The sequence below is a fragment of the Cyclopterus lumpus genome, chromosome 12 (genome assembly GCF_009769545.1).
Source record: "Cyclopterus lumpus isolate fCycLum1 chromosome 12, fCycLum1.pri, whole genome shotgun sequence".
NCBI lineage: Eukaryota > Metazoa > Chordata > Actinopteri > Perciformes > Cyclopteridae > Cyclopterus > Cyclopterus lumpus.
The window spans coordinates 5,966,758-5,993,641 of NC_046977.1; the positions used below are offsets into that span (position 1 = coordinate 5,966,758).

Here is a 26,884-nt window from a genome sequence, read left to right on the forward strand (position 1 = left end):
CTGCAGCTAGCGGTGAAATAACGAGAGGACTCCTCCCTGCAGAGGGACACAAATCTCCGGGCCTCTCAGGATAAAGCTGCGGCTGGCGGCTGATGATGTTCGTTAATCCAATAATAAAAAAAAAAAATCAGTTTGGCAACCACCCGAAAGTCTGTTTTCGAGGAAATTATGAATGTCCGAAAGCCGGCTGTTTCATAATAAGGCTGTCATCGCCTCTGGGAGATGACCAGCGGATGTAACGGTGTTCGGAGCAGCCCTGTTGTCGGAGCCTGTCTCTATGGGGACGACTGTTGTCCGCTCGTGCGATGCAGCGCACCTGTTCGCCGACAGAGGGCGCTGTAGGTCCGGACTGGGAAAGAAAGCGCTGGTGTGGTATGGCTCTGACTGGCTGAGCGTGATAGCCTAATGGTGATACTGCAATACTGAGCGTTGCACTTTTACCATGAAGTATTTAATAACAAATTAACAAAGAAAACATTACGAATTAAAGAAGTAAGTATTCACATTAATTATTATTAGAATTAATTCAAGATTAAATAGCAAATTAATTCAATCAGAATTTCCTCAAACTCAAATCATGGTAATGTTACCTCAAGTGTCATTGTAGAATTGTTTATTTCTATGTTTGTTTAACTTAATAAAAGCATGTTTCCATATAAAAGCTTTCCTGCCCACATTTCAGCACCAAAATACAGGCACTGTATATGTCTAAAACATGTGAGTTATGGCAAGCAATAGTACCTAGGAAAACGTACTTTAAAAAGTGCTTGACTCATATACCACCTGTTCCACCTTGTTATACAATTGCTACATAGCAATCCTACATAGTACTCCTAATGACTAGTAAAATTAAGTGTTTTCCCCTCTAGCAATGTATATATAGATAATGTTAAATATTGTAGTTGTCTGGTCAGCACCATGGCCAGCGGTCAACTGATACACAGCCTGTGGCTTTAATGCTCATCGATCAAAAACTAAAACTAATACAGGTATTACAGGTATACTGTGGATGTTATAGTATGTACACAGATTGAGACTGTATTATCCATATTAAAAGGATATGGAAGTCCTCCAGCAAATCTGTGAAGGCTGATGGGATATTTCTATAAAGGCTTCTATACACATCACTTATTTCCAATCACCACCAAAACCCCCCTTTTCCATCTATTGTAAATTTAAATTTTAGTTGAAAAATGAACTGAATTCTATTTTCCAGATTAGTCTGATGTACCTATTTGTCTTCTTCAAAGGATCCAGCACAGATCAATAGAACATCTGAAAAGGAAACCATAACCAGCCTGTTAGTGGTAAATATGTTTAAAATGACATCCAGACATGGATTAAAGTCTAAAAAGCTGAAATGAACTGGAATGATTTTTAGGAGCAGCCCTCACTGTGGTACTATCAGGCTGTCACCACCAGAGGGCATCACAGAATAACGTCTGTGGCGATAGCGTGAGTTTACATATTAATGCAATAAGTGTTGTATTCACTTTAATGAACTGCATACGAGGCCACAATGTCAGCCACATCACATTTCAGAAAATAAAATGAGAAGAGGAAAGAAAACCATATCTTAAAACTTGACATCAGCTTTTATTGAATCAAGACAATTTTTTACAAAACATTTTAATCAGGAAATACTTCTTTGCAAACTACAACTTTGCATGGACATTGATTTTGAATTACATCTTTTCTTTAAAAACATCTTTTATCTTTGAATTAGTTTATGAAACATGACATTTAGACATCCTTGAACTACACAAAGTGCAGGTGGTGTCATTTATAACACACAAACAAAGGTCCTCATTTCTTTCACAAACAATGTTCTCCACCTCAAAGACATTTCTTTAAAAATAAATCTCACAAACGCTTTTTCGCAAATTCGCACTGGAACTATTGTGGCGAATGTAACATTTCAACGTTTCTACAACAGGTCTGCAATTTAACACGTAACAGGTAAAACCTAGTAACCATATTCGCTGATTTGGGATACAATATGAAAACAGGAAACAGCCCATAAAGTATCCCAAATCAATTACTCAGCACCAGACAAGACCATAATTCAATGAAAAAAAACAGGCCCAGGTTTATTAAGATGCATTTTTACTCCTTTTGAGAAGCATCTCTCAACTCATAAGGAATATTTATTCTGTGCTTTAAGGTCTCTAATACCTTCGCTCAGTTACTCTCTTTATCATTCTGCCACGAAGGCACAGTGTAGGAAGCAACATCATGAAAGGTGTGACTTTATATATACTGTATATATATATATATACATATATATATTTGATCATCATCTAACAGACTCAGTGATAAGACTTAGTGAAATGTAGTTCAGTAACAAAACCTGTGTCATTTAAAAGGACAAAGGAGGTTAACATATAATTAATTAATACTGAACATTTTAAAATAATCTATTACAAAGTTGAAAACAAAATATGTACAAACATAAAGCAAGTCCCAAAAATAAAAATTTGTGAAGACCAACATATTAAAATAAATCCAGTGAATATAGCAAAACAAGACACAAATAAATAGCCAGTGTACACATCTAGGAGTCTTCTTTCTGATATACACTCCTTTTAAACAGTTTCTAATCTTCCCATACATAACAGAAAAAGAAGGGAAAAAAAGCATAAATATAAAAGCATCTTCTTTATATTTCAAGTTAAAAAAAAGTACATAAATAAATACGAAATAACTCAAACTGTTCTTAACGTTAGTATCAAAACTGATAATAGAAAAGGAGCATCTTCAGTCTTGAGGCAGGTGTGTCACTCTTTTTTCTCTATGAACCTTCTTTGTATATATTCTTTTCCCCACTAAAGAGTTCTTTCCTTTTTACAAGTCTCTACTTAAACTGGTCTGGGATCAGATTCATCTGCGAATGGATACTTGTAGGAGGGCTGGAGATGCCTTCCGACCAATCAGAGATGTTGGAATGTGGGGACGAGCTGGACCATTGGTCAGGGGAGCCGGGGGAGGGAGTTAGAAACGGGTGGTCAGGCACCTGTAGCTGGTGGTTAGGTGTGTTGTCCATGGGGCCAGAATAGCTATGCTGGGAGGGAGGGGTGAGAAACTGGGTGCCCAGGATCTGTGTCTCCTGTGGCATGACGGTGTGGATGGTCATAGAGCGGCCGTTGTTCAGCTGCTGCATGTCTGAGCCGTTCAGCTCGACGTTTGGGAAGCTCTGGTTGAGGGACTGGCCACCTGTGGTGGAGTTAGAGTTCTGGTGCTGGAGCTGCCGCGAATGAGCCTGTTGCATCATGTGTGCGGACGAGCCGAGGTGGCTGGTCTGCAGATTCTGGTAGCCCATGATCTGAGACAGGGTGGCAGTGCTGACGCCATGCAGAGCACCCATCATGTTGTGAGATATGGGTGACGCCTGGGTGAAGCCTCCTTGCTGGCCTACACCTGGGTGCATCCTGGAGATCCAGTCACACTGGCCTCCTCTGCTGCCACCTATGGATGTTGTGCCCTGACTGCTGGGGCTGGACACAGGCATGTGGGAGAGACGGGGTGGGTTAGGGTCAAAAGACATGCAGCCCAAATCCTTGCCCATGCTCATCTGGCCCATATGGTCTCCATTGCCTTGCAGGTGATTTAGAGACATAGGTGGGGACTGCTGGAAGGGTGATGTCATGGGAGGAGAGGCCACATCAGACAGGTACCCATGCGGTGACTCGAGGGAATCAACCGGGGAGAGGACAGCTGACGTGTCTAGCAAGTTACCCTTTGCATCCAGCGACTTTTTCTTCTTCATTCTACTATCTTTGCCCCCATCCTTTCCTCCTTTTCCGCCGGAGCTGAGTTTTCTAACCTTCTTGACGGACAGCGTGGGCTTGAGGTTGCTAAGGTAGTCATTGGGGGAGCAGAGCGGTGGCGAGAGGCTCGAGGTGCTTAGATGGCCGTGGTGAAGCCCGGGACTCCTAACCACGTTGTACTCATCGAGAAGGCGGACGATGTCATGGTGCATGCGCTCCTGGGCGATGTCTCTGGGGAGCTGGTCGAGATGGTCGGTGATCTCACGATTGGCAAAGTGTTCCAGAAGAACCTTGGCTGTCTCGAAGCTTCCTTCACGGGCCGCAAGGAAGGTTGGTGTCTCCTCCTGAAAAGCAAAACAAAGAAAATCCCAGTTAATACACCACTGTCAATGTAACAGTGTCAATACATCTCATTTAGCACCATCACAGTCACATTTCAAATACCTTGTTGTCTTGCATGTCTTTGTTGGCGCCATTTTTCAGCAGCACCATAGCAGCCTCCACATTGTTGACAGCCGCGGCCCAGTGAAGAGCAGATTTACCTGAGATTCACAAGAGAGAGTAAACAAGGTGAGGGTTGATCATCATAACAGCTCAGCACGCTGAGAGGGATCTTCATAAACTGTGGAGATGATAAGTTGATAAAGCGTGATCTACCAGAATCATCGGTGGCGTTGGCATCGGCGTGGCAGTTGATAAGCTCTTCCACCATGCCCTCGACCGCCAATCGGGTTGCCAGAATCAGCGGTGTTGTTCCGTCGTGCATGCGGGCGTCAAGATCGGTGGCGCGGTTTCGGATTAAGATCTGCAAGGACGCAGACTTGTTTAGTTAAGCTGTTGTTCTAAGCTGCTGGACAAACTTGTTCAGAAATCAGAGCCAGGAGAGATATAAGACCCCTGTGGGAGGAAGAGGTTACCTGGAACACTCCCTGTGCATCGGCAGCCACAGCAGCGTGAAGCGGCGTGCGGCCCATGTTGTCCTGAACGTTGGCATCGGCGCTGGACTCGAGGAGGCGTTTTGCAGCGTCGGAGCGGGCGTAGCGAGCGGCCAGGTGGAGGGCCGTCTCGCCTGTGCGGTCGGTCTGGTTGTGGAGGTTGGCGCCTTGGTAAATGAAGTCAGAGATGATTTCTGCCGAGGGATCCTCTTCCTCTTCAATGTTGCCAGTCTCCAGTCCTCCACCGCTGCAGGACGCAATCATCAGGGGAGTGAAACCATCTGAAAGAGGAAGGGAGAAGGTTATGATGAGCCATGTGTTTGTCAGTGTTCGTGGAAGGTTAAAACATCTTTTCTGTAAATCATCCAATAAGAAGTGTACACACCTGGCCCTCTGACATTCACGTCCATGCAATCATTCTCTATCTCTCCCTGAGGTGGCGTAGGAGCAATGGAAGCAATACGCAGGTCAGCTGCATCCAGATGCTGCTGTGTCCATTTCCTGTGGTCAGTACGGTCGCTCAAATCCAACATGGCCTGCTCCTCAAACTGAAAACACAAACCGATCATGATAACGTCAGCATGAGTAGCACACATGAAAACGGTTGAGAACGGTTAAACGGTTTATTTAGACAAGACAAGACTTTTTCTCTTACCCTGAAGCGCCTGCAGTCTGGATCCTGATCATCCCATTCGTTTTGGTTGTCATCCATAAGATTGATGTCAGAGTCTTTCATGGGCCTGTTTGAAAGAGGAGGCAGGTTAGTTACATGACATGCATTCCAAAAGAAACATGATAAAGTACACTGCTGCCAGTCAAGGCTGAGAACGGTAGGCTTTACAGCATGGAAGCCTCCATATTCCACTTTCAAGGTCTCCTTACCTCAATCCAACAGAATCTTCTCCCAACGGCTCTCTGCGTTTCTTTTTGCTGGGCTCAGACGCTTTAAAACCTTCGGGAAACCAAAGCTGGCCGTGCTCCCGTCGCCTCTTACGAGACACCAGAACACCAAGGCAGATGAAACCCAAAGCAGCCAAGCCCAGGAAGACCACGTACATGGGGTAGAGCTCTGAACTGGAGGAAGGAGGTCTCACACCTGGAAAGATAGTCGAAATTACGGCGTGTTATTTGGATTTCAACTTGGTGATCATTTTAAATATTACATGCTGAATTTAGATTTACAAAAGAGCTGGAAATGAAGGAGCTACATACTGGTGACAGCTTCAATGTAGGGGACATTGAGATTCCCACTAGTGGCCAGCGCTCCGAGGAATGCAGCTACATCTGTGGCGCTCTGGAAGCATTCACTAGACTGCTGGTAACACTGACGGTTGTCAATCTCCAGGTACACCACGGACCTACGAGAAGAAATGGGTGGAATTGTTGACATTCAACACTTCTGTCAACGAAATTCAAATTATTGTAGATGATGTTTTTGGCTGATGGAAATGTCTTTGTGGTGCCTACCCTTTGACTTGAACAGGATCAAGCTCTCTGCGTTTGCGGGGGCTGACCATGGCAGAAACGCTTTCTTTCACTTGACCCAAAACATTGGCGGGCATCGAGGCCCACTCGGGCCAGCCGTCTGCGGAGCGCTTCAGCACGTTATGTTTGACGAGGTCCTGTTCGTTGCCATAATAAGGGAAGATCATCGGTTCTCCTTTGGCGTTGCGGCGGAACACCACGTTGGTGTGGAGAACGCTGCTGATCTCCCTGAGGAAGGCCGAAGAGCCATTTTTAAGCTGTTCGGGGGGAATATGGACCACCAGGACTAAGTGCCCGTCTGCGAGCTTCTCTGGCATGTTGTTGGCGCAGTCCAGGCCGTCCCATTCACATTCTCCATTGTTGCAGCCCTGGTCACAGTGACCGTCAGCATAGTGGTCTTTACAGTACTGGTCATACAGCGGGCTGGAAGAAAAGTAGGATATTGGGTTGGCGTTCTGATATACAATTATATGACAAATCCTTTAACAATTAACACACAAGCATTTCAATCTGTTTTTGTACACTTACTTGCATTGTCCTTCCTGTCCCTGACAATCAAAGCCATCATAGAGACACCCAGGGCTGTTGCACTGGCCATCACACTTCCCATCGTTAAAGTAGCGCCAGCACTGCAAGGCCGCAGAGCAGTTTTGCCACGGGTCATCAAAATTAAGCGAGCAGTCGCCTCCATCCCAGCCGCAGGCGTGGTTGTTGCACAGCGAGTCGCAGATATGGTTCCCGGCCCACTCGTCGCACTGAGGAATCTCGCAGCTCACTTCCACTTCCGGAGGTGGGGTGATGTCTCGGCCAAAACCTCCAACAAAGGAATAGTCCAGGATGTGGCACAGCAGGCCGTTGAAATTGCTGGGGCAGCTGCACTGGAAGAAAGGCGCGTCTGGGGCGATCTGGCACGTGCCGCCATTGTAGCAGGGGTTCGAGATGCAGAGGCTGTCGGTGGGGGTCTGGCACTCTGGCCCAGTGAAAGTTGGTGGACACAAGCAGCGTGGGCCTAGGTGGCCTGACACACATGTACCTCCATTCCTGCAATTCAGACTCCCGCAGGAACGAGAATCATACTCGCAGGAGGAGCCGGTGAAGCCCTAGAGGGACGGAAACAGACAGAGGTTAAGATCATTGTGATGTACTCGATGGTCAAAAGGAGAGTAAAAGAGGCAGCGGTCGGAGTGGATCGCTCAGCTTTACTCACAGGTGGACATTTGCAGATGAAACCATGAGGCGTGTTACTGGCAACAGCACATGTCCCTCCATTTTTGCAGGGTCTTCCTTTACAGCCGTCAAACACTTTGTCACAACGCTGACCTGGAGAACAGAAGCGAAACGTTACGTGTCACCATTTGCACACCATGTCAACGCTGCGCGCAGGAACATTGCAATCTTGTTACGTGCTGCCGGATGAGCATCAGTACCTGTGTATCCAGTGCTGCATTCGCAGCGGTAGCTGTTGGTGAGCTGGATGCAGTTGTAAGACCCTATGGGGTCACAGGGGTCTGACAAACACTCGTTGACGTCACCTTCACAGCGCTCTCCTACGTAGCCTGCCGGGCACACGCACTGGTAACCTCCGATGCGGTCCACACACCTCCCATTATTGAAGCACTTGGGCTCATTGGTCAGTGGGTCGCTGGAGGGGTTGCAATCATCCAAATTGATCTCACAGTGGACACCTATGGGAGACAGAACAGCGCATTGCAAACATGTTCTTGTCCTCATTTTTGTGGTCAATTCGACTTTTTTGAGGGCAATGAATGACTTTGAATGTGCCATGCAGGTATTATACCTTGTGTTCCTCTGGGACACGAGCACTTGTACGTGTTGATGAGGTCGATGCATGTGCCTCCATTCTGACAGGGCTGAGACTGACATTCATTGATCTCTTTGGAGCAGTTTACACCGTGGTAGCCGGGGACACACTGAGAGAGAGAGAAAATCATTCATTGTAGAACGTTTTTTGTCATTTATTTATGTTCTATGATCATTTTTTTTTTTTTACAGTACATCTCAACTGTAGTAATTCCAACCTATATCGACCTACCTCACAGCTGTAGCCCCCCAGATAATCGGTGCAGGAGGCTCCATTCTGGCAAGGATTTGGTGAGCACTCGTCCACTTGTTCTTGGCAGTAACTCCCGGTGTAGCCGGCCTGGCAGCGACAGTAATGTGTGTTTCCGGCATCCAGACACTGGCCTGAGTTCCTGCACAGGTGAGCCACCTCCACCCCTGAAATCAACAAGGAAAGGGTTACTGAATGCACAAACCACACACAGGACTGTAGATCCTGTGCAGACCATTCACAGCCTGGACACAAATCGTTTCAGCGTCTCCCCTCTGGGGGGCGCTACAGAACACTGGACTGTGTTTACTGTGATAAACAGTTAGATAAGTTATTAACTGTCAATAACCCCGTAACAGCAACATATCTACTGCTGCCGTTATACAGTATATATTATCATTTAAAAATGTTTGATTTGCTTTTATATATGTACATCCTTTAAATTATGATATCATCATCTGTCACTGTCAATATAAATCCTATTTCTGTGTAAGTACATTGTGAGAGATTTTTAAAAAAAAGTCATATTCCCTGCATGTGCATGCATACTTGGCCAAATAAAGCTGATTCTGATTCAACATATTTCATTTAAAAAACATATATCACATAATGTAAATATATTGTTTGTTATCTTACCTTGCTGTTTGGCTGCAACCTCACAAGACACACTGGGGATGTCACAATAGAGACCAGTCCATCCAGTCTGACACTGGCAGGTATAAGACGCTCCCTGCTGCCAGCACGAACCTCCATTTTTACAGGGGGATAAATCACACCAGCGCACAAGAATCTAACAGGGAATCAAAGACAGATAATACTTAGTAAACCGTATGAATGGTGGCGTCTCTACATGAAACCGCCACAGGGCCCAACACAATTAACTTGACAAAAGATGATTTTTACCTGACAATTGACTCCGATGTAGCCATGAGGACAGGTACACATGTATGTCCCATAACTGTCGAGACAAGATCCTCCATTGAGACACGGTTTGGAGTCACACTCATTGATATCATATTCGCAGTAGCTGCCAGTGAATCCAGGCAGACACAGGCAGGTGAACGCATTAATTCCATCCTTGCAGGTGCCTCCATTGAAGCATGAGCTGAAGAGAGGCAAGACAACACACGTTACAACCATATAAGACTTGCTTTGGGGCATGTTAAATAGGTTACAGACAACTTCTTGTCAAGGTGAGCTACCTGTCAGTGCAGTCGTTGGTGTTGAGCTCACAGTTGATGCCGCTGAAGCCGGGCGGGCAGGTGCAGGTGTAGCTGTTGACACAATCGGTGCAGTTGGCGCCATTTTTACAGGGGTTACTTTCACACTCGTTTATGTCCTGTTCACACCTGCCCCCACGGAACCCGGGCAGACAGGTGCATGTGAAAGTGTTGATGCCATCGCGGCACAGACCACCGTTACTGCAGGGATCTGAAACGCAGAAAATAAATGATAAGATAACCATTTTACAGTTTTGCATAATAGACAACATGAGAATTTACAGTGGTGGAAATCTGTTCCTTACTTGGTTTGCAGTCATCCGTGTCTGTCTCACACTTCTGGCCAGTGTAACCTGGCTGGCACTTGCACTGGTAACTACCCATAGTGTTATGGCAGATAGCGCCATTGCGGCATGGGCTCTTCACACATTCGTTGATGTCGATCTCACATGTTTGACCTTGGAGGGGAAAAGAAAGATAGTTAAAGAAAACTTAACCACATTGTCCAGTCGGGGAATAGATTGGTGGCCATGTAGGCATGGATAGATACCTTGCCATCCTTCAGGGCAGATACAGGAGAAGCTCTGGTAGTCTTCAGCTTCCTTACACACTCCACCGTTTTTACAGGGTCTGGGGCTGCAGGGTGCCAGCAGGATCTCACAGTTTTCACCTGGCAAAGAAAAAATGTATTTTTAAATCCTTGTAAAAGATTTAATTTTGAGCAATTTCTAAATCCCAGTTTCTATCCCACTTCCTTATCCATTTCCATGACGACTTAGCCAAACAGGAAATTCCTTCCTGTTTCCTGCAATTGTTTGATCATAGACCGGAAACAGGACGTGGTGGAAGTGGGAATAGGGTTTGGAACAGGCTCCAGCTCTCCGGCTTATATTAGCCTTGTTATTCCAAAACACACACACACACACACACACACACACGCACACACACACACACACACACTGTCTGTTATCCCTGCAAAGCAGACAGGCGGATCTTTCCACACAGACATGTCAAAACAGACATCCCAATTTGTGGCCATTGGGTAATGTTTTCTATAACAACATGAGATAGGACTGGATAAGCCTTCTGAGTGAAAAGGGGACGATATCCTTTACATGTTCAGCCCTGTGCAAACAGCTGACTAAATTAAACAACCCAGTTAAAAGTGTGGAAAAATAAGCAGTTAGATGGCATACCAGTGTAGGGCAGCAAACAGTTGCACTTGTATCCAGCCACATCGTCGATGCAGGTGCCCTGGTTGAGGCAGGGGTTGGAGGCACACTCGTTGATGTTAGTTTGGCAGTTAGGTCCTATACAGTGGCAGGATTAGAGAACACACTTGGGTTAAATGTGGGCTAACAGGGCACACGCACATGCTCCAAGTGATCCAAAGGGTTATGTACCAGTGAAGCCAGCTCTGCATGTGCAGTGGTATCCGCTGGTCATGTCCTTGCAGGTTCCTCCGTTCATGCATGGGTTGGACTCACACTCGTTGTTATTGATGTCACAGTTGGGGCCGCTCCAGCCAGAGTCGCAGGTACATTTGTAGCTTCAACGCAAAACAAAATGTCCGGTCAGTGGTGTTGTATTTCAATTCAATGAGTTGTATTTGTGCTTCTATTTCGCTGCTCGTTCATTTTAAATTTGGATCTGGGGCTCACCCGTTGATGAGGTCCCGGCATCGGCCGTGGATGCAGGGGTTGCTGCCACACTCATCCACCTGAGACAGACAAGTGGCGTCGTTGTAGCCCTCTGGGCACAGGCAGGTGAAGCTGTTGATGCCGTCCACGCATGTGCCCCCGTTGTGACAGGGGTTGATGGCGCAATCATCGATGTTGATGTTACACATTGTTCCTGAAAGGCAATAAGATAAGATTTGAGTCCAATGCAGCATATACTTTTTGAAAGATCTGAAATGATACATATCTACAATGGCCATTATGAATGCCCCACAGCTGGACATTTTGCTCTCTGATGTGGTATTCTTTGAGGCTTTTTAAGCTGCTAGTTGAGGTGCTCTGTGTAGCTTTTGGACAATAGAGATAACTAACACTAAAGACTCCCTAAACATTCAACAGGCAGACGCTGCGGCAGCTCCAATGTGTGCCTAGCCTGGCGGCCCCTGGAGGCCCTTTTGCATCTCCTCCATTGATTGAATGAGACCCTGTTGAATAGGCAGAAGGAGGGTTTCAGCTGCATCTGAGAGGGGGAGGTGCTGCCAGGAGGTGGGGTGGGGGTGAGGGGGGAGAGGGGGGCTGCAGCTTCTCTCCCTATTCACACACACCACACCCCCATCCAGGGAGAACTAACTTCACCCAGAGCTGTTTACAGGGGACAGAAGGCCAGAGCCATTTCACACACGGCCGAGTAACAATTAAACCCCCCCCCCCCCCCACCCCCACCCCCTCTGATCCCAGAGCCAGCTCCCTCTTCCTCTGCTCTTCATCAATCAAGAGGGGAGGGCCCAACTGCCCGATCTTCAATTACAATAGTCCTCTGTCCCTCTGTGTCTCAGTCCCGCCATGCCCTCCACACTCACCCCGTCAGCACAAAAAGATGGAGGGGAGGAAGAGGAGGAGGGCTGCACAGAAGCCTGCACACACACACTTGTTCCTCCCTGCCCCCTTTTGAGCATAATCACTCAGCCGCTACCAGTCAGAACCGGCTCTGTTGGGTCATGAAAGGGAGCAAGAGCTTTCCACTGGACTTTGTCACTAAAGTTTCATTTATGTGTGCATTACAGGTGGACATGTGCCAGTGAAGTAAGTGAAGTGAAAGAGCTTCAATCAGAGATATTTATGGGATCTGTCATGCAGTTACACACTGCTAAACATCAGATATGTGATTAAAGGCCAGGCTCTTGTCCTTTTAAAGTATCACCTTACGGACTCTTTCCAGGCTCAACGTCACAACCTTTTCAAATGGCAAACAAAGTTAGCGCTTTGTGTGTGTTTTGTGTGTGTATCAGGTTGGGGACTGTGTTCCTTTCTCTAACCCCCCAACCCCCACTCCATCCCACACAGGCAATCTTACACCATTGTTCCGCCGGAGACCCGCCAGCCACCTGTCCTACCTGCCCCTCCCAAAGCTCAGGGGACCACCCCCCTGCACCTGTAAACTCCTCCCAATGCTCACCTATGTAGCCGGGTTCACATGCACACTCGTAGCCGTTGATTTTGTCGATGCACCTCCCGTAGTCGCAGGGTTTGCTCTTGCAGTCGTCCAGGTTTACCTCACAGTTGAAACCTGTAGATTGGAGCCAATGTTAGCAATGGATTTGAGGAACATCTCAATATTTTTACTGCAAGGATCTGTTGAAGGTTCAAAGTCTCACCTGCTGTGCCTTTGAGGCAAGCACAAATATATGTGTTCTCCCTGTCCTGGCAAGTGCCACCATTCCTGCAGGGCTGGCTGAGGCACTCATTGATGTTGGTCTCACACAAGCGGCCAGTGTAGCCAGGGCGGCAGTAGCAGGTGAAGGAGGCTAGGCCGTCCTTGCAGGTGCCGTAATGGCAGGGGTCAGAGTAGCACTCGTTGATGTCAGTCTCACAGTGCTGCCCTGTGTAACCTGGACAGGAAAAGAGAGTAGGTATTTGATAGAATGATGGCAATGCTCATTTGGAGAGAACCTAGAAAAGTTTGATGACATATTCAAGCTAATTCAGAAGAAAATTATTGTTTGTTTTACCTTCAGCACATTCGCAGGTGTACTTGTTGGGACCGTCAGTACACTTAGCTCCATTCTTGCAGGGTGTGCTGGCACACTCGTCAATGTCCACCTGACACAGACTCCCCGAAAACCCTGCATATGCATTGAACAAAATACAGGATTAAACTTTTTTTTATCAATTATTGTTTAAATGTGAAAAATGTTAACTCTTACATTCGGTATATCATGGCCGCAGTGTGCGTAATGCCACAATGGAGAACCGAAAAGAAAGAATTTGCATCTGAAGTAAGTCTGCAGGATACTGAATGTCCTCACCAACCATTCCACAACACTCCTTCCACCCACCCGCCCCCCTCCTCGCCTCTTACTGTGCAGTGAAATCTTTCTTTCAAAACACAACACAATGGCGCCCAGCTCACCGGCAACAAACCAATCCCCGCCCTCCCCAAAATTTGGGCGCTAAGCTTTAACAGAAACTCTCATGCCCGCCAAATATGCTAATCTTTCTGCAACCTGATCCACTCTGTCCTCTTCACCCACAAACCTCAGTGGCACTATTAGAGGGAGTAAATCATTTACATTCAATCTGTGATCCATATATGGTGTGATTTACTCATTGACAAATTTGTTAATGATCCATTCTCTTATAGCCTCTTCTCTGCTCCCAGTTTTCTCACCAAAAAAAGAGACCGGAAGGATCCAAGAACCTAATTATTTTTACTCCATTGACTCATCTTTCAAATTCCCTGATCATTTCTCACCTTTGGGGCACTCGCAGTGGAAGGAGTTGATCTTGTCGATGCACTTGCCATTGTTGAGACAAGGTTGGCTGGCACACTCATCTGTGTTGATGTGGCAGAACACACCCTCATATCCTGAAATTGTCATGAGGAGAAACAAGTTATTAGTCAAATCATGTTTTCTTTTCATACCCTCATCAACGTCCCAGCGTTGGATACAAGTCACAACGATTTGAGCGTTTAACTTTCCCCTTTTCCCTCTCCAAGCAACATAAACCTTTTTCTTACCTGGCATACAGATGCAGTGGAACCCTCCAATCTGATCCAGGCAGGTGGCATCATTATAGCAAGGATTAGACATGCACTCATTGACGTCCATCTCGCAACGAGGTCCTTCATATCCTTGAAGACACTTGCACTGGAAAGAGCCTTTGGTGTTGAGGCAGCGGCCACCGTGTTCACAGGGGTTGGCGCCTACGACATTAAATACGCAAGTTGTCATGCATGTATGTGGTCATTCATGCATAATCATTGCTAAAGTATAAGAAAGAAACGGTTGACTCTACAACTTACCGAGGGAGCACTCGTCAATGTCCAGGTTGCAGGCTGACCCGGTATAACCTGGGGGACAGGTGCAGATTGCCTTGCCGTTGACTGGGTTGGTGTCACAGTTGGAACCCTTTTGACACGGATTGCTGATGCAGGCGTCGTCAAGGTGGCACAGCAAACCTGTGAGCCACCACGAGAGACCCAGATTGTCATCAAACTCTACATCGCTACCTTGAATCGCTTCATTATGATCTGCCGTACACAGCCACGGAAAGTCGTACCCGTTCGTCCGTGAGGACACTCGCAGAAGAAGGAGGCCACGCGGTCGTGGCACGTAGCACCGTGGTAACAAGCCGCGCTGGCACAGTCGTCGATGTTCTCGCTGCAGTCGTCGCCCGTCCACCCGTTGACGCAGACGCAGTGGTAGCTGCCGTGAGTGTCGTGGCACGTTCCTCCATTCTGGCACGCGTTGGGCATCAACTCACACTCGTCCACGTTTTCTGTGCAGTATTGACCTAAAACATTTTTAAAAAGGGAAAGGAAATTGTTAAGTACAGTGCGAAGGGGAAGTTTCTGAACGTTTTCTTGCGGTTATTCTCAAAGCAGAAGATCACCTGTGTAATGAGGTGGGCACCGGCAGTTGTAGGTGTTCACACCATCCACGCACACGCCACCATTCTGGCAGTTGTGGCCTGGACAGTCATCGATGTTATGCTCACAGTGCTGACCTGTGAAACCTGATGAACATGGAGAGAACAAGACAAAAAGAGACCGAATTATGAGAAACGGTATCGCAACATTTGCTTTTAGTTCATAAGACCAACTTTGCCTCTTGTTATCACCGCGCTAAAATAAGCACTCCTCATCCTCGTGGCAGATTGTTTTAACGCCCTGCGGATGACAGAGCAACTCAAACATCAAAGGCTTGAGTGGGTGTTTTACAGCCACGAAAGTCTGATTAACTATCAACCCCGCAGCTCTGCAGGTGCCCGTGCCGCTCCGCTATCTAGCCGCATTCCAGGGAGGACACCCACGAGAGACACGCAGCATGGGTTAAACTTTAGCACACAACCGCACACAATATCCCTCATTCATCTGCAATACCTAAACAGCTCGCTCTGTACGAGTGCTTGTGGGCACGCAGTCACACAATAAAACGGATAAACAGAAATGTGCTTAAGTACGATGTGGTTCGGGTGAGGAGAAATTCTTCACAGCTGCAGTCATGCCTCTAACAGCAGTAACCACAATTACTCAAAATCAACCAGAGCTTTTCACAACACTGCAACGGCTTTGGGTGTCAACACAATAATGAGCAGACCGGCTGTATTTAACAATCACACACGTGTGTGCGTGTGCGTGTGTGTGTGTGTGCGCACGCGTGTGTGTGACCTCATGAATAGGGTGGGTATCTATACGTTTATCTGTATGTGTGCACCCCTAAAGGTTGCTGGTGACTATCAGCAGGAAACGTCTGTGTGACTGCATCCTGCCAGTGGAGGCTGGCAGAGGGAGATGGGAGGGGGTGAGGGAAGGGGGACAACCAGAGACTATTCATTCCATTCAATCAGTTGTTACTGCTGTTTTTTAGGTCAACTGGTAATAGGAAAACAAAAGTGTTGTTGTGACTCCATACGTCAACATAAAAAGAATCCAGATTGTTCAGCTTATTTATGTTTTGTGTGTTACCTGGAAGGCAGCTGCAATCATAGATGGTGTCTCCCTTCTGCACACAGGTGCCTCCGTTCTGGCACGGTGAGGGGCTGCATGGCATGTAGGGTGTCTCACAGTGTCGGCCGGTGTACTCTTGAGGACAGCGGCAGTTATATGAGCCCACCTCGTTCACACACACACCGCCGTTATGACAGGGCGAGGGAGTCTGAGCGCACTCGTTGACGTCTTGCTTGCAGGTTTGACCGTGGAAGGCGGCCGGGCAGGTGCAGATGTAGGTGGAATCGAAGGCTGAGCACTGGCCACCGTTTGCGCACGGATTGGACGCGCATGGGTTGGCAAGCTGGCAGGTTTTACCTGAAAAACAAAACGACGAGAGAGCTCCGTTAGTTGCTTTGCTTCTTGGTGAAATGATGAGAAAGGGAGAGACGACAAAGTGAATCTACATACCTGACCACCCAGGTGAGCAGCGGCAGCGGAAGGCAGAGAGGGTAATGAGATCACATGTTCCTCCGTTGCGACAGGGGGAGCTCATGCAGGCGTGGTTGGTGGGGGTCAGGCATAGCCGGTCGCTGAAACCCAGGCGGCACACGCAGCGGAAATCAAAGGTGTTGCCGTGAGAAACGGCGCGGCAATCGCCACCGTTGCGGCAGGGTGATGGGCTGCAGGGGCTTGGATACTGGCACCGATTGCCTACGTAGTCACTGGGACACCTGGGGATTAGACAGTGGGAAGTAGTGTTGATTAGAAAACAAGGATCGTTTTGGGTTTAATTCATGGGAGTAATTATCTAAACAGCACGGGAATGAGACGAGGAGGGAGCAGTGGAGAGGGACTACAAGTTCCCCGCCCAGACAAATGTCCCACTGCAGCGGGACAGGGATGGCATGTTGTTCTAGTGTGTCTCTCTGGATTAGACTCCCTCAGAACGTTGAAAACACATTCTGCTGGGACAACAGACGACCCTAAATAGTCCAGCGGTAGGGGCCCGTTCCCATCTACCTTTCGCCCTCACACTGTCCGCACTCATCCTGAATGCCTTTGGAGATCAAGGGGACTGTGCCGGATCTGGATGTCCTATATGAAGCGCTGCATTCAGGGCCCTAAGCCCCTGGGTACTTCCCTCCCATCCAGACTAAGGATGGATGCTGCTACAGTCACTATAGCTCAAACAGGCGGAAGTGAAGACATAGAAAGTTAGGACAGAATCTGGACAAAGATGAGGGCCTCCTCTTTTGCAGTGTTTGGGTAGTAATATTAAGAGAACTTTAGGAGAAATTCCCTTATATTGATTTCCAAACAAACCAAACTGTATATGCAGCTTGACCCATAACAAAAAAGCGTTTATGTTTGAATTGGGGGCTTGTGCGGGAGTGTGTAGTTGCGCATATGAGCGTGCAAGTGTGTATGTGTAAAGGAGGACATCTGTTGGCCTACGAGTATCTCCGCAGGGAGCAGGTGTGCATGTTAATGAAGGCAGCTGTTGGATAGGGCTCCTCCTTCTCCTCCCCCCTTGTCCCTCCTCCCTCCTTCCCCTCTGTCCCCTTGTCAGATGGGGGTGCCGACAAGCCAACCTCTTCTCCAGGGACATAAAGAACCCATGGGAAGTCAGCTGTTGCAACTTCTGTCTCTTCACCCCACCCCCCTCCTCAATCACGACGTTCAATCTTAATTCCTCTCTCCCTTACCTGTTCCCACTTCATTCTCTATGCACTATCACTGAAGCGTCTCGCCCTCCAGTCTTCTCCCTGCCTCTGCTTTGACTCACATCAAGTGTTTCTTTGCTCTGTTTTCTCGTTTCTCTCCTCTGTGGACTTTTTTTTTTTTTACAGCTCCCAGCAGTTTGCTTTTTACAGCACTCTCCTTATGTCACATGAGCCTGCTGAAAGCACCCTTGTTGACTTAGTTTGGTGAGACCAATCAGGGAGTTTTTAACAGTGCCATGAGCCCCACAGGGAGTCCAGACAGTTGCAATTGACAGAAGACTGTAAAACCATTTGAAGTTGCTTTGAAGTTTACCCTGCTTCCCATTTCACTTTACCATGAAAGCACACCGAGTACGGGAATTCACTGTCTTTATATATACTCAGTTTTTGTAAAGTATATTGAAACAGATGTTATTAATGCTGTGTGTGTGTGCGTGTGTGTGTGTGTGTGTGTGTCTGCGCGCGCACTCATGTGTGTGTTTGTCATCCCACGCTAACTAACTGTAATAGATCCTCTTTGTCCTGAAGTCAGTCCAATCTGAGATAAAGATCCACCCACACGCTGTAAAGCTAAGCAGCACACACCACGGCAACAGGTCTCTCCCAGCGCTGCAATGTCCCCTCAGGCCGGAGCAGATGCTTCCCCGACCTCTGACCCTGAACACTTTTGTGACTGTGGGACGGCCTCTTTGCCTTCTCTCCCCTCTCTCTTCTTTCCCCGCTGGGCCTGATCTACCATCTGCCACTCTGGGGTGACTTTATCCTCCGACACAAAACCAGCCCCACTGTGCGCTGGAAATGCCACCGCTGAGGAATATGTTATGTAAATGGCGGAGGGCGGCATCCAGTAATTATGTGTAAAGACTTGTATGATCTTGGTTTTTCTTTCTTTGTGGTTGTGAAAGTATGATATCATCAGCTCTTTTCTCACTTCTGATTCTCTTCAACACTCACCGCCCCCATTTTCTCTTAAGTGGCTATTTGTTTCTGCCTTTTCCTCCTTATTCATATAATAGTTAGCTGTTCTTCCCTTGAATGTGTCTAATCATTAGCCAAAATCTGACCCCCCCCAAGTCCACATTTGTTTGTAAGACCAAGAACTGAACAGTGAGGCTCTGCGAGAGGAAATGAGAAATGTACTGGGCCTGGAAGACTCTGAACATGACTGGGATCAGTGGGTTTGATACTGTAGGAGAAATATAAGCATGCAAAACAGCTGTACATACAGTAATATATATATACATGGGGGAAACGGACTCTTATCAAAAGTTATCCTGTCTCTTAAGCTGTACTTAAGTAACACATGTCACAGAGGCTCATAGAGAGATCATTTTGATGTCAGTAAGCTATTTTCTGTCTCACTCTCTAAAAGGAGTGAAGGGGGAAGATGTATGAGGGTCAGCCACACAACTGAGCACCTGCTCGACTAATGACTGCGAGATCACTTTCACGTCCAAAATAACAATTAACAAACACTTCCAACGGTGTCTGTGTGTGTGTGTGAGACCTTGTTCTACTGGTTTTCATGGAGACACCTCACAATCAAACACGGAAAACAGCACCTGCCTGCAAATCCGCCCCCGACAATGGTTATCTGTGACACATCTGCTTAAGTACCTCAGGTCACCACTTATCAGGTCGCTACATGACATGTAACCACAACATCCTTAGTTTGGAGCTGAACTGGGACCAGTTCTGTTTTTCTCGTCTCTCGTAGCTGATTTTACATTTGGGATCATGAGCAGCAACTATTTTAGCTGATAGCATGTCCTCTCATGGATGTAATTCAAACACAGATAGGGAGGAAGTCACGCACATACAAGCATCTAACCCACTAAGCCCATTGCCCCATGCCCTGTGGTGCTACTCTGACCTGCCAGAGGAGTTGGTGTTTCTACATTTGACAGCCTGTGCTGGTACATGTGAACTTTCAGCACTCACTAGAGTCAAATAGCCTCTTATCTATGTGCTGTGACAGCACAGCTTTGATCACCCCTCTCTGAGGATCTCCAGACTCACAGGATCCCGGTCTACTGAGGCCCTGCCGGCACTAAATGTGGTCACGTATGCCTAAGCAATGACGGTTTTCTCCACAGTAGCTCTTGGAGGTTGTTTCTAAGACTGAAACTCAAAAAAACTGACTGATTGCTTCATCAGGGAGGGTCCTGGCATCTACGGAATGGGCCCAGCCAGGGGAGTGGCAGCCTTAGAGCTTAAACCCCAATAAAAGCACCGCACCAACAGGCACTTGACCCAGCCGTGCACCTGATTCCCCTAAGCCCGCATGGAGCTGAGCCTCAACAGAGTCCTGCTCGGTAATCTTATAGGAGGACAAATGAAGAGCGACATTCCTTCAAATGGGAGAGTAGAACATCTTTTAAGTGCTGCTGGGCTCGATCTAGACACTCTTTACGAGTGAGACATTTTATCATCAATATGCGATACCAAACAGCTCTGTGCAAGGTCAGCGAGGTCTGACTACACCAACCGCGAAAGACTTTAAATTTTCTGAGTCGAGTCTATTTTTGTCAGACGTCGTGCAGTATTTGAGACACGTGGCAAGACAGTTCGAGAGTTTATTATTAACAGTCACCTCGGACCAAAACAGTGTCTATTTCAGCAAAGCAGCATCGGCAGTCAGTCAGTCGGGCAAAAGCGAGGTTGATGGGCAACAACCTCTTAACCCCGCTGTGACCTCATCACTGTCTCACAAATGGAAACTAAATTTGACCTTAAATGTTTTTAAGCCGCCTCCACTACAAGACGACTAGAGCTGCATGGGAAACAGGAAGCCCTAGACCTTCAGATAACCTTTAACTTCACAGAATCATAACCGAGTACTTCCCCATCACTGCAGCTCGTTGTTGTTTCTGTGCGTCTCTGTACGACCACAAACTTAAGTACACGTTTTAGTCTAGACCTGATTCAGATCTTCCCCAAACTGAACCCTGTGGCGAATTAATCTGTGGAGTAAATATGTGTTTTAGAATATAAGCAAAATGGCCTTTAAAATAAATATAGAGTCGCGCATGTAAGGAGAAACATGAAAAAGAAGAGAGTAATGAGTTGATGTCCTCAAACAAACAAAAGAAAATATATTTTCCCCATCCAAGTTTTAAGAATGAAAAAAGATAGAAAGCAAGAACAAGTTTGTTGACACTGTGGTTCCCCTTTAAATACGTTTGTGGCAATTTAATTTTTTTGTGGTTTTAAAATTAGAAACGGCCTCTGTTAACAATTTGCCAGACTCTTAAGCACTGACTGAATCTCCCGGTGGCTGATGGTAGCTTGGCTTGGCATGGATGAATGATTAATGAGAGGAAAAGCAAGGAGGAAGAGAGAGCGAGGGTGGATGAAGTGATGCTCTTATCCTGTCTGTTTTTAATTGGGCTGAGCAGTGATGGAGACCACAATAACAGCTTTGTGGAGAAGGAGGGTGGAGGGACAGTTTCTGTGTGCACACGTGTGATGGTCTGCGTGTGTGGAGTGTGCAGATTAGATATTGTGAATTGGTGGCCCTAGGCTCGCAGCGTGGGCTCTTCAATAGCTCCCCCTTGTTCCTGTAGGCCAGAGAAGCGCCTGCCTGACCACATGTCCCGAGGGTAAACTAGGCCACCCCCGAGCTCCTTTACAGATAGATATAAATTATGCCACAAATGGATTTAAAAAAAACTTCTTTCTATCTCCCCTGAGGACTGACAAGGAATAGAACCTACAAAAAATAGATCCATTTTAGTTTTCTAAGAAAATTCAATGTGAATCATGAAGCTCACAGACATAGGTCAGCTAAAGGGGATTTTAGCATATCAAGCATCTCACCCACAAACTATTAACATCAATCCATGCCTGAAACAAATAGCCCACAATCTGCCTCTCTGTCTGTTCCCACTTGTTTGCCTTCAAATGTCTGCACTTTATTCCAATTAATCTCACTCTCTTGACATCCAATCCAATTACATATCACAGCCATCTGGCTTTCTAATGGAGATCACAAGCGGGTAAGGTGGGGGGTGGAAGGGTGTTTGTCCATTCTGGCGGCAGGAGACAAGCAGCCTTTTGGAAGGGGGGGGGGGTTATAGCAGGGGTTTGGTGTGTGTTGTGGTGTTTGGGGTGGCTGTGGCATGATGGGAAGCCCCACTCAGATTAGTCACACAGCATTATTCTGACTGCAGGACAATGGGTGACGGGCGGCGGGCGAGCCCCAGCTGTCGTCCATGAAAGGGCAGAAAAACAAGATTTAGGACTGGACGCGTCCTCTCACTTTGCTGGTGAAGGGGTCTTGCATTCATTAACGAGCCTACTGGATTGAGAGGGGGGGGGGGGGGGTAGTTGGGCTTTTGTCCAGCTCCCCTTCTCTCACTTCTCGGGAACCGCACTCGCTTTTTTATTTCTTCACTTCTTTAAACTCTTTTCTTTTCAGGGAATGTGTGCAGCCTCACGGAGCAATGCGGCTCATGGAGCGGTACAGGAGCCCACCAGCCCAGCAGAAACTCAAAGGCCCCCTCCTGGTTGCTGGGCGCAGGACCCGCTCAAAGGCTGGTATGAAAGGGGGAATATGTGGCCCCTTTTCTTTCCAACAAAAAAAAAAATCACCTTCAAGTACCAACATTACACTGCACTGCACTGCACTTCTAAGACGGCACATAATTCAACACACACAGCACAAAAAGATAAAAGGAAATGCTAATCCTGAGTGGCGGTCTGCAGTTCAAAATCTGGTGCATCATGTTGCTGCTTTCTAGTCGGCCTTTTACTCACTTGCATTCTCCATTTCCGTTAGAGGTGGCTTCACACCATCCTCCATTTAGGCACGACTCAGTGGGCAGGGAGCATTTTAGACCTGTTGAGCATATGAAACATATTAAAAACACAACCCGAAATCACAATGCAAACAGCATATGTCAAATCTCTACTGTTGTTATAGGATTAACACGGATTAGGCGCCGAGTTGGAATTATTAATTCATCATTTAATACATCTTTATTCACAGTTTTTTTTAAAGTTTTTTTTAGAATGTACACATGCGCGTGCACATCCGTATCTTTAATTGATTTGTTTCACAGTTGTCCGTGGGGGATATTGGGAAGCCTGCCTGTGGACACCGATGAGGCCAGTGCGCGTGGTGCGTGGCTTCGGGAGGGGTTGGTGTGTGTGTGTGGGGGGGGGGGGGGGATGGGGCGCACGCTTTTGCGGGGAAAGCGCAGCAGCTGCGGGGCTCAGTAGCGGAACAAAAGAAATCAGAGTCCAGCACGAGCCATAAAACACTCTCCTCGGGCATTGTTTACCAGCAGACGGGAATAACAGCACCTCCTCCGCCCCCCGCCCTCCACCCGGCACTCACAACACTCTCCCACACATGCAGACAAAAGGTGCCCTCCCTCCCCCCTCGTGGCCCCCCACCGCGTCCCCCGGCCCCCAACACACGCACCCGCTTCCATTATCTCCCATATTGAGAAACAGCTTCTCCGAACAATTTAGGACCTACATCTAACAAATAAAACATCATTGCAAGACTGAATAAAATGCCGATACAATTATAGGTGTTGGTCCACATATAAGTTTTTTGTATTTGTTATTATGAATTGCTGCATTAGAAGTGCCGTTGCACGAGCATGACTGCATGTGTGAGACCAAATACACAGAAAACTTGTTTTAAAACAGCTTTAACGAGCGCGCACGGGGGAAGTCAGCGGCGCGCACGAGCATTTGGCTCCTGCACTTGTAGTGGATTCATTCCCACGACCAAGAAACGCTCTTAAAGAAACTCTGTAAAGGTTTCTGAGAGGTCCACTAGATTTTTAAAAAAAAATCAGTTTCTAACATCAAACTCCTAATTGAATGGCAGTTAAAATCCCCGAGTAAGGGATCAAATAAAAGCAGCTGTACCGCTCACTGACTTCTTGAACGTTTCATTTGAATACCGGCGCGGTTTCCTGGCTGACTCGCAGTCACGCTCAGCAGCCCCCCGGATCTCGGCTCTCTGCAACATAAGTCTTTCAGAGGAAAAAAGTTTTACCTTGTGAGATGACGATCGCAGGAATCAGAAATGTTAGTTTCACAAAGAAACGATACATTCCTCCTGTTTTCAACTTCACAGATGTCGATGACTCCCACGTAGGGTTCGCATAGATCCACGCGTTTTGGGTACACTCCAGGTGCAGGCTTAGAAAAATAAATATCCCTCTGAACCAAAAAAGGTAAATCCAAACGGTGAGAGCGGAAAGGTCTTCAAGAGGGGTTCATAGATGTTAACCTGCTGCTTCCCGAGTTCTCAATGAAATCTGTAGGCGACTCTACAAGTTCCTCCTCCTCCTCCTCCTCCTCCTCCTCCTCTCCTCTCCTCCTCTCCTCCCCCCTATCCTCCTCCTCCTCCTCTGGCCAAATAAAGGGTGCCACTCTCTCGCTCTACACATGCAGGAGGAACTAATGATCATTTCCCCACACTGTCCAATAGTAAAAGTATGAGCTTTAAGCAGTAGTGGAACATAACAAAGTACATTTACTCAAGTAGTGTATAAAGTACAATTTATAGGTACATCCATATGTAAATGTTTCTATACTTTAAACATCTACCCTTGTTTTACTTCACTACCTCATATGGCAGCTATAAATACAAGTTACTTCACAAATTAAATATGATGCATTGTTGATTTACATGCTTAACTGTAAAGTTTCTATCACCACCGTGATCAAATACAGCAGAAACATTCTATTTAAACATGAATGCATCAGGAATAAATCCTGCTAAATCGTATATTGTAACACTCATTTTTCTACGTGAAGTACTTTTGGTACTTAAACTAGACTTTAAGGTACATCCTAAATATGATCTTCCCTTTTTTTTGGATTAAACAAAAGTATATAAAGTAGTTCAATAAGCTTTAACACAACTGGGAACAACATTAGAATGGTTCTTCCACAAGCATCACGATTGATACTTTAAGATAAGATTGACCCTGAGGGAAATACTTGTGCCAGAGATTGATCAAAACAATTACAGCAGAAGGAAAACAAGATTTTAAAAAACAAAAAGGATTTTAAAAAAAGTGTACTTATACTTAATACAATACTATATTGTTGTATTGCTTTAAAATGAAATATCTGAGTAGTTAAGAGAAGCAGAAAGTGAAATAATCTAGGTAAAATCAAATCAATTGTTTTTCCTAATTACACACTCACAATGTGAGCATCGTGTGAGAATCCATAACTTCATGTGTCTGCAAGTGTGATTCCAAACCCCTAAAGCTTTATCTCATAAAAGAACGTATAGGTTTCAGGTCTTGTTCCAGTTTCATTCTCACATTGTAACTCGCTGCATGGATCGTCGTTCTGCAGAACATGACACATGATCTTTTTAGTGCAGTCTTTCTACATGCATAGCATGATATTACTTGATATTTCAGTTATGACATAATGCAAAGACGCAGAAAGTGCAAGTCTGTGCCAGAACTTTTTTCTTCTTCTTCCTCCTCTCGGGGCAAGTGAAACTGTCAGGGAGTAAGTAGCTGCAGAGTTTCAGCACCCCAGGGCAAAGATTATTTTATTATGAAGCCTACGCACATGCTGGTCCTTCTGTTGGTGTGACTGCCAAATGGAGGCTTGCCAAAAGGGGCTAGGTCTCTTGAGGTGCATGTATAGTGTGGGAAACACCAGGAGAAAAGAGAGGGAAAGAGGGAGTGTGAGCAATCAGCTACAACATGTATTGCATAACCAATAAATGTGAAGTGTTGGACATATGAAATGAAGGAGATTTGTACGGGCATGTAGGCTGATTGTAAATAAAACACCTGACCCACCGTGAGAAACATCAAATCTATCTGGCACACGCTCTGCTCGAGTCATTCTGTTAACACATGCCCTCCTGCCTCCGCAGTGAAGGTGTGGTTCGGTCCTTGAATCAGAAAGTGCTGATTTGTGAGAAGTGCTGGCAGAGTGTGCTGTCTTTTTTTTTTATCTGTCATGAAATCAGAGCTTGTGTGTTTGCTTGTCAGGCTCTTTCTGACTTGAGATACTTATTTGTTTTTTTGGGGGGGGGGAGGTGGGGGGTGCTTAAGGCCATGAGAAAATGCTCTGTGATGGATTCACAAGGTTGAAGTGGGAAAGACCCGAAGCTCGGAAAACAAACTATAAAAGTTTAATATAGAAACAAAACCCAGAGTGCAAGGCAACAGAGTAATTTCTTTGAGATTAAATATAAATGCGACTGCCCTCTGCGGTATGAACCCTGGACGCTGCGACCTGGAGCGCACAGCAATTCATTTAACTCAGACCGCCTTCCTTCCTTCTCTGGGAGCTGGAATGGAGCAAGGCCAGAGGTTGTGATAAAAAGTGAGCCCCCTTGACAAGGACTACCATGATGTCATCCCACTATCAGACCTTAAAGTCCGTCCAGAGATGGAGGTATTATTCTTTGTTCACACCCAACCAGTTGCAACAAAGTCTCAAAAAAGCCCCATGACACAGAGGACGTAGCTGGGCAAAGCAGTCATTGAACAGTGTTATTTAGTGTATTATTTAATATTATTGAATTCTCTCTAGAACCGTGTTTAAATTTTGCCTTCCAATTAGACGAATAATTCTTGTATTGAATATTGAAAGTATGGTTATAAGTTGAAATGCAGCTGCATAAGCAGTTTTTATGCAATATAACTTTATATTACTTTTCAATATCGTGCACAATATCACTTTTATATTTTAATTTTAATTAGGCACTGGTCTTAGTTTAACTTTTTACGCACTCTTATTGCTATTTTAACTTATTATACACTTAATACGTATTACTCTATTGTTTATATTCTTACTCTATTGTTATTTTCTTATTCCTCTGTTGTAATCTTTGAATAATGTGTGGCAAGATTTTTCTTCAGGGTTGATACAGTTCAATCTTAGCTCATGTTATCTTAAATGCTTATAAATGACATTTGTCTTCTTAGTCACATCATAGTCTTCTCTTCTGCTGTCCTGTTAGACTTGATTGCCGACGAAATTAATTAATAAAGATCGAATTAATTATTTTCGATACTCTGTTGATCATTTCTTTTTCAGACAACTTTTACAAAATACAAAATAC

The 26,884-nt window shown here is 46.1% G+C and overlaps 1 protein-coding gene across 1 annotated transcript; it reads right to left on the reverse strand.

Moving 5' to 3' along the window:
• Window positions 1–1,639: 1,639 nt before the first annotated feature.
• On the reverse strand, window positions 1,640–24,079 carry notch1a (notch receptor 1a). The gene is made up of 34 exons (XM_034547157.1): window positions 23,831–24,079; window positions 22,573–22,654; window positions 16,559–16,821; window positions 16,127–16,465; window positions 15,052–15,174; window positions 14,719–14,952; window positions 14,462–14,617; window positions 14,177–14,362; window positions 13,910–14,023; window positions 13,167–13,280; window positions 12,813–13,046; window positions 12,614–12,724; window positions 11,140–11,332; window positions 10,882–11,027; window positions 10,675–10,788; window positions 10,029–10,148; window positions 9,784–9,936; window positions 9,461–9,689; window positions 9,162–9,363; window positions 8,895–9,048; window positions 8,241–8,425; window positions 7,986–8,118; window positions 7,615–7,872; window positions 7,395–7,507; window positions 6,716–7,287; window positions 6,170–6,610; window positions 5,915–6,060; window positions 5,585–5,798; window positions 5,358–5,442; window positions 5,088–5,250; window positions 4,685–4,983; window positions 4,425–4,572; window positions 4,212–4,309; window positions 1,640–4,111 (listed from the first exon to the last, which is right to left on the reverse strand). The coding sequence occupies exons 1-34, from the start codon at window positions 23,886–23,888 to the stop codon at window positions 2,855–2,857; spliced, it is 7,437 nt and encodes a 2,478-aa protein (XP_034403048.1). The 5' UTR covers window positions 23,889–24,079; the 3' UTR covers window positions 1,640–2,854.
• Window positions 24,080–26,884: the final 2,805 nt, after the last annotated feature.

What these genes read in the sequence shown, in the direction of transcription:
- notch1a (XM_034547157.1), bottom strand. Translation starts at nt 23,888, where the DNA reads ATGTATCGTTTCTTTGTGAAACTAACATTTCTGATTCCTGCGATCGTC. An exon ending in GGTTGCAGCCAAACAGCAAG is followed by an intron (nt 8,426 to 8,894) that starts GTAAGATAACAA and finishes TGTTGATTTCAG; the next exon opens with GGGTGGAGGTGGCTCACCTG. An exon ending in GTGTCCCAGAGGAACACAAG is followed by an intron (nt 7,873 to 7,985) that starts GTATAATACCTG and finishes TGTCTCCCATAG; the next exon opens with GTGTCCACTGTGAGATCAAT.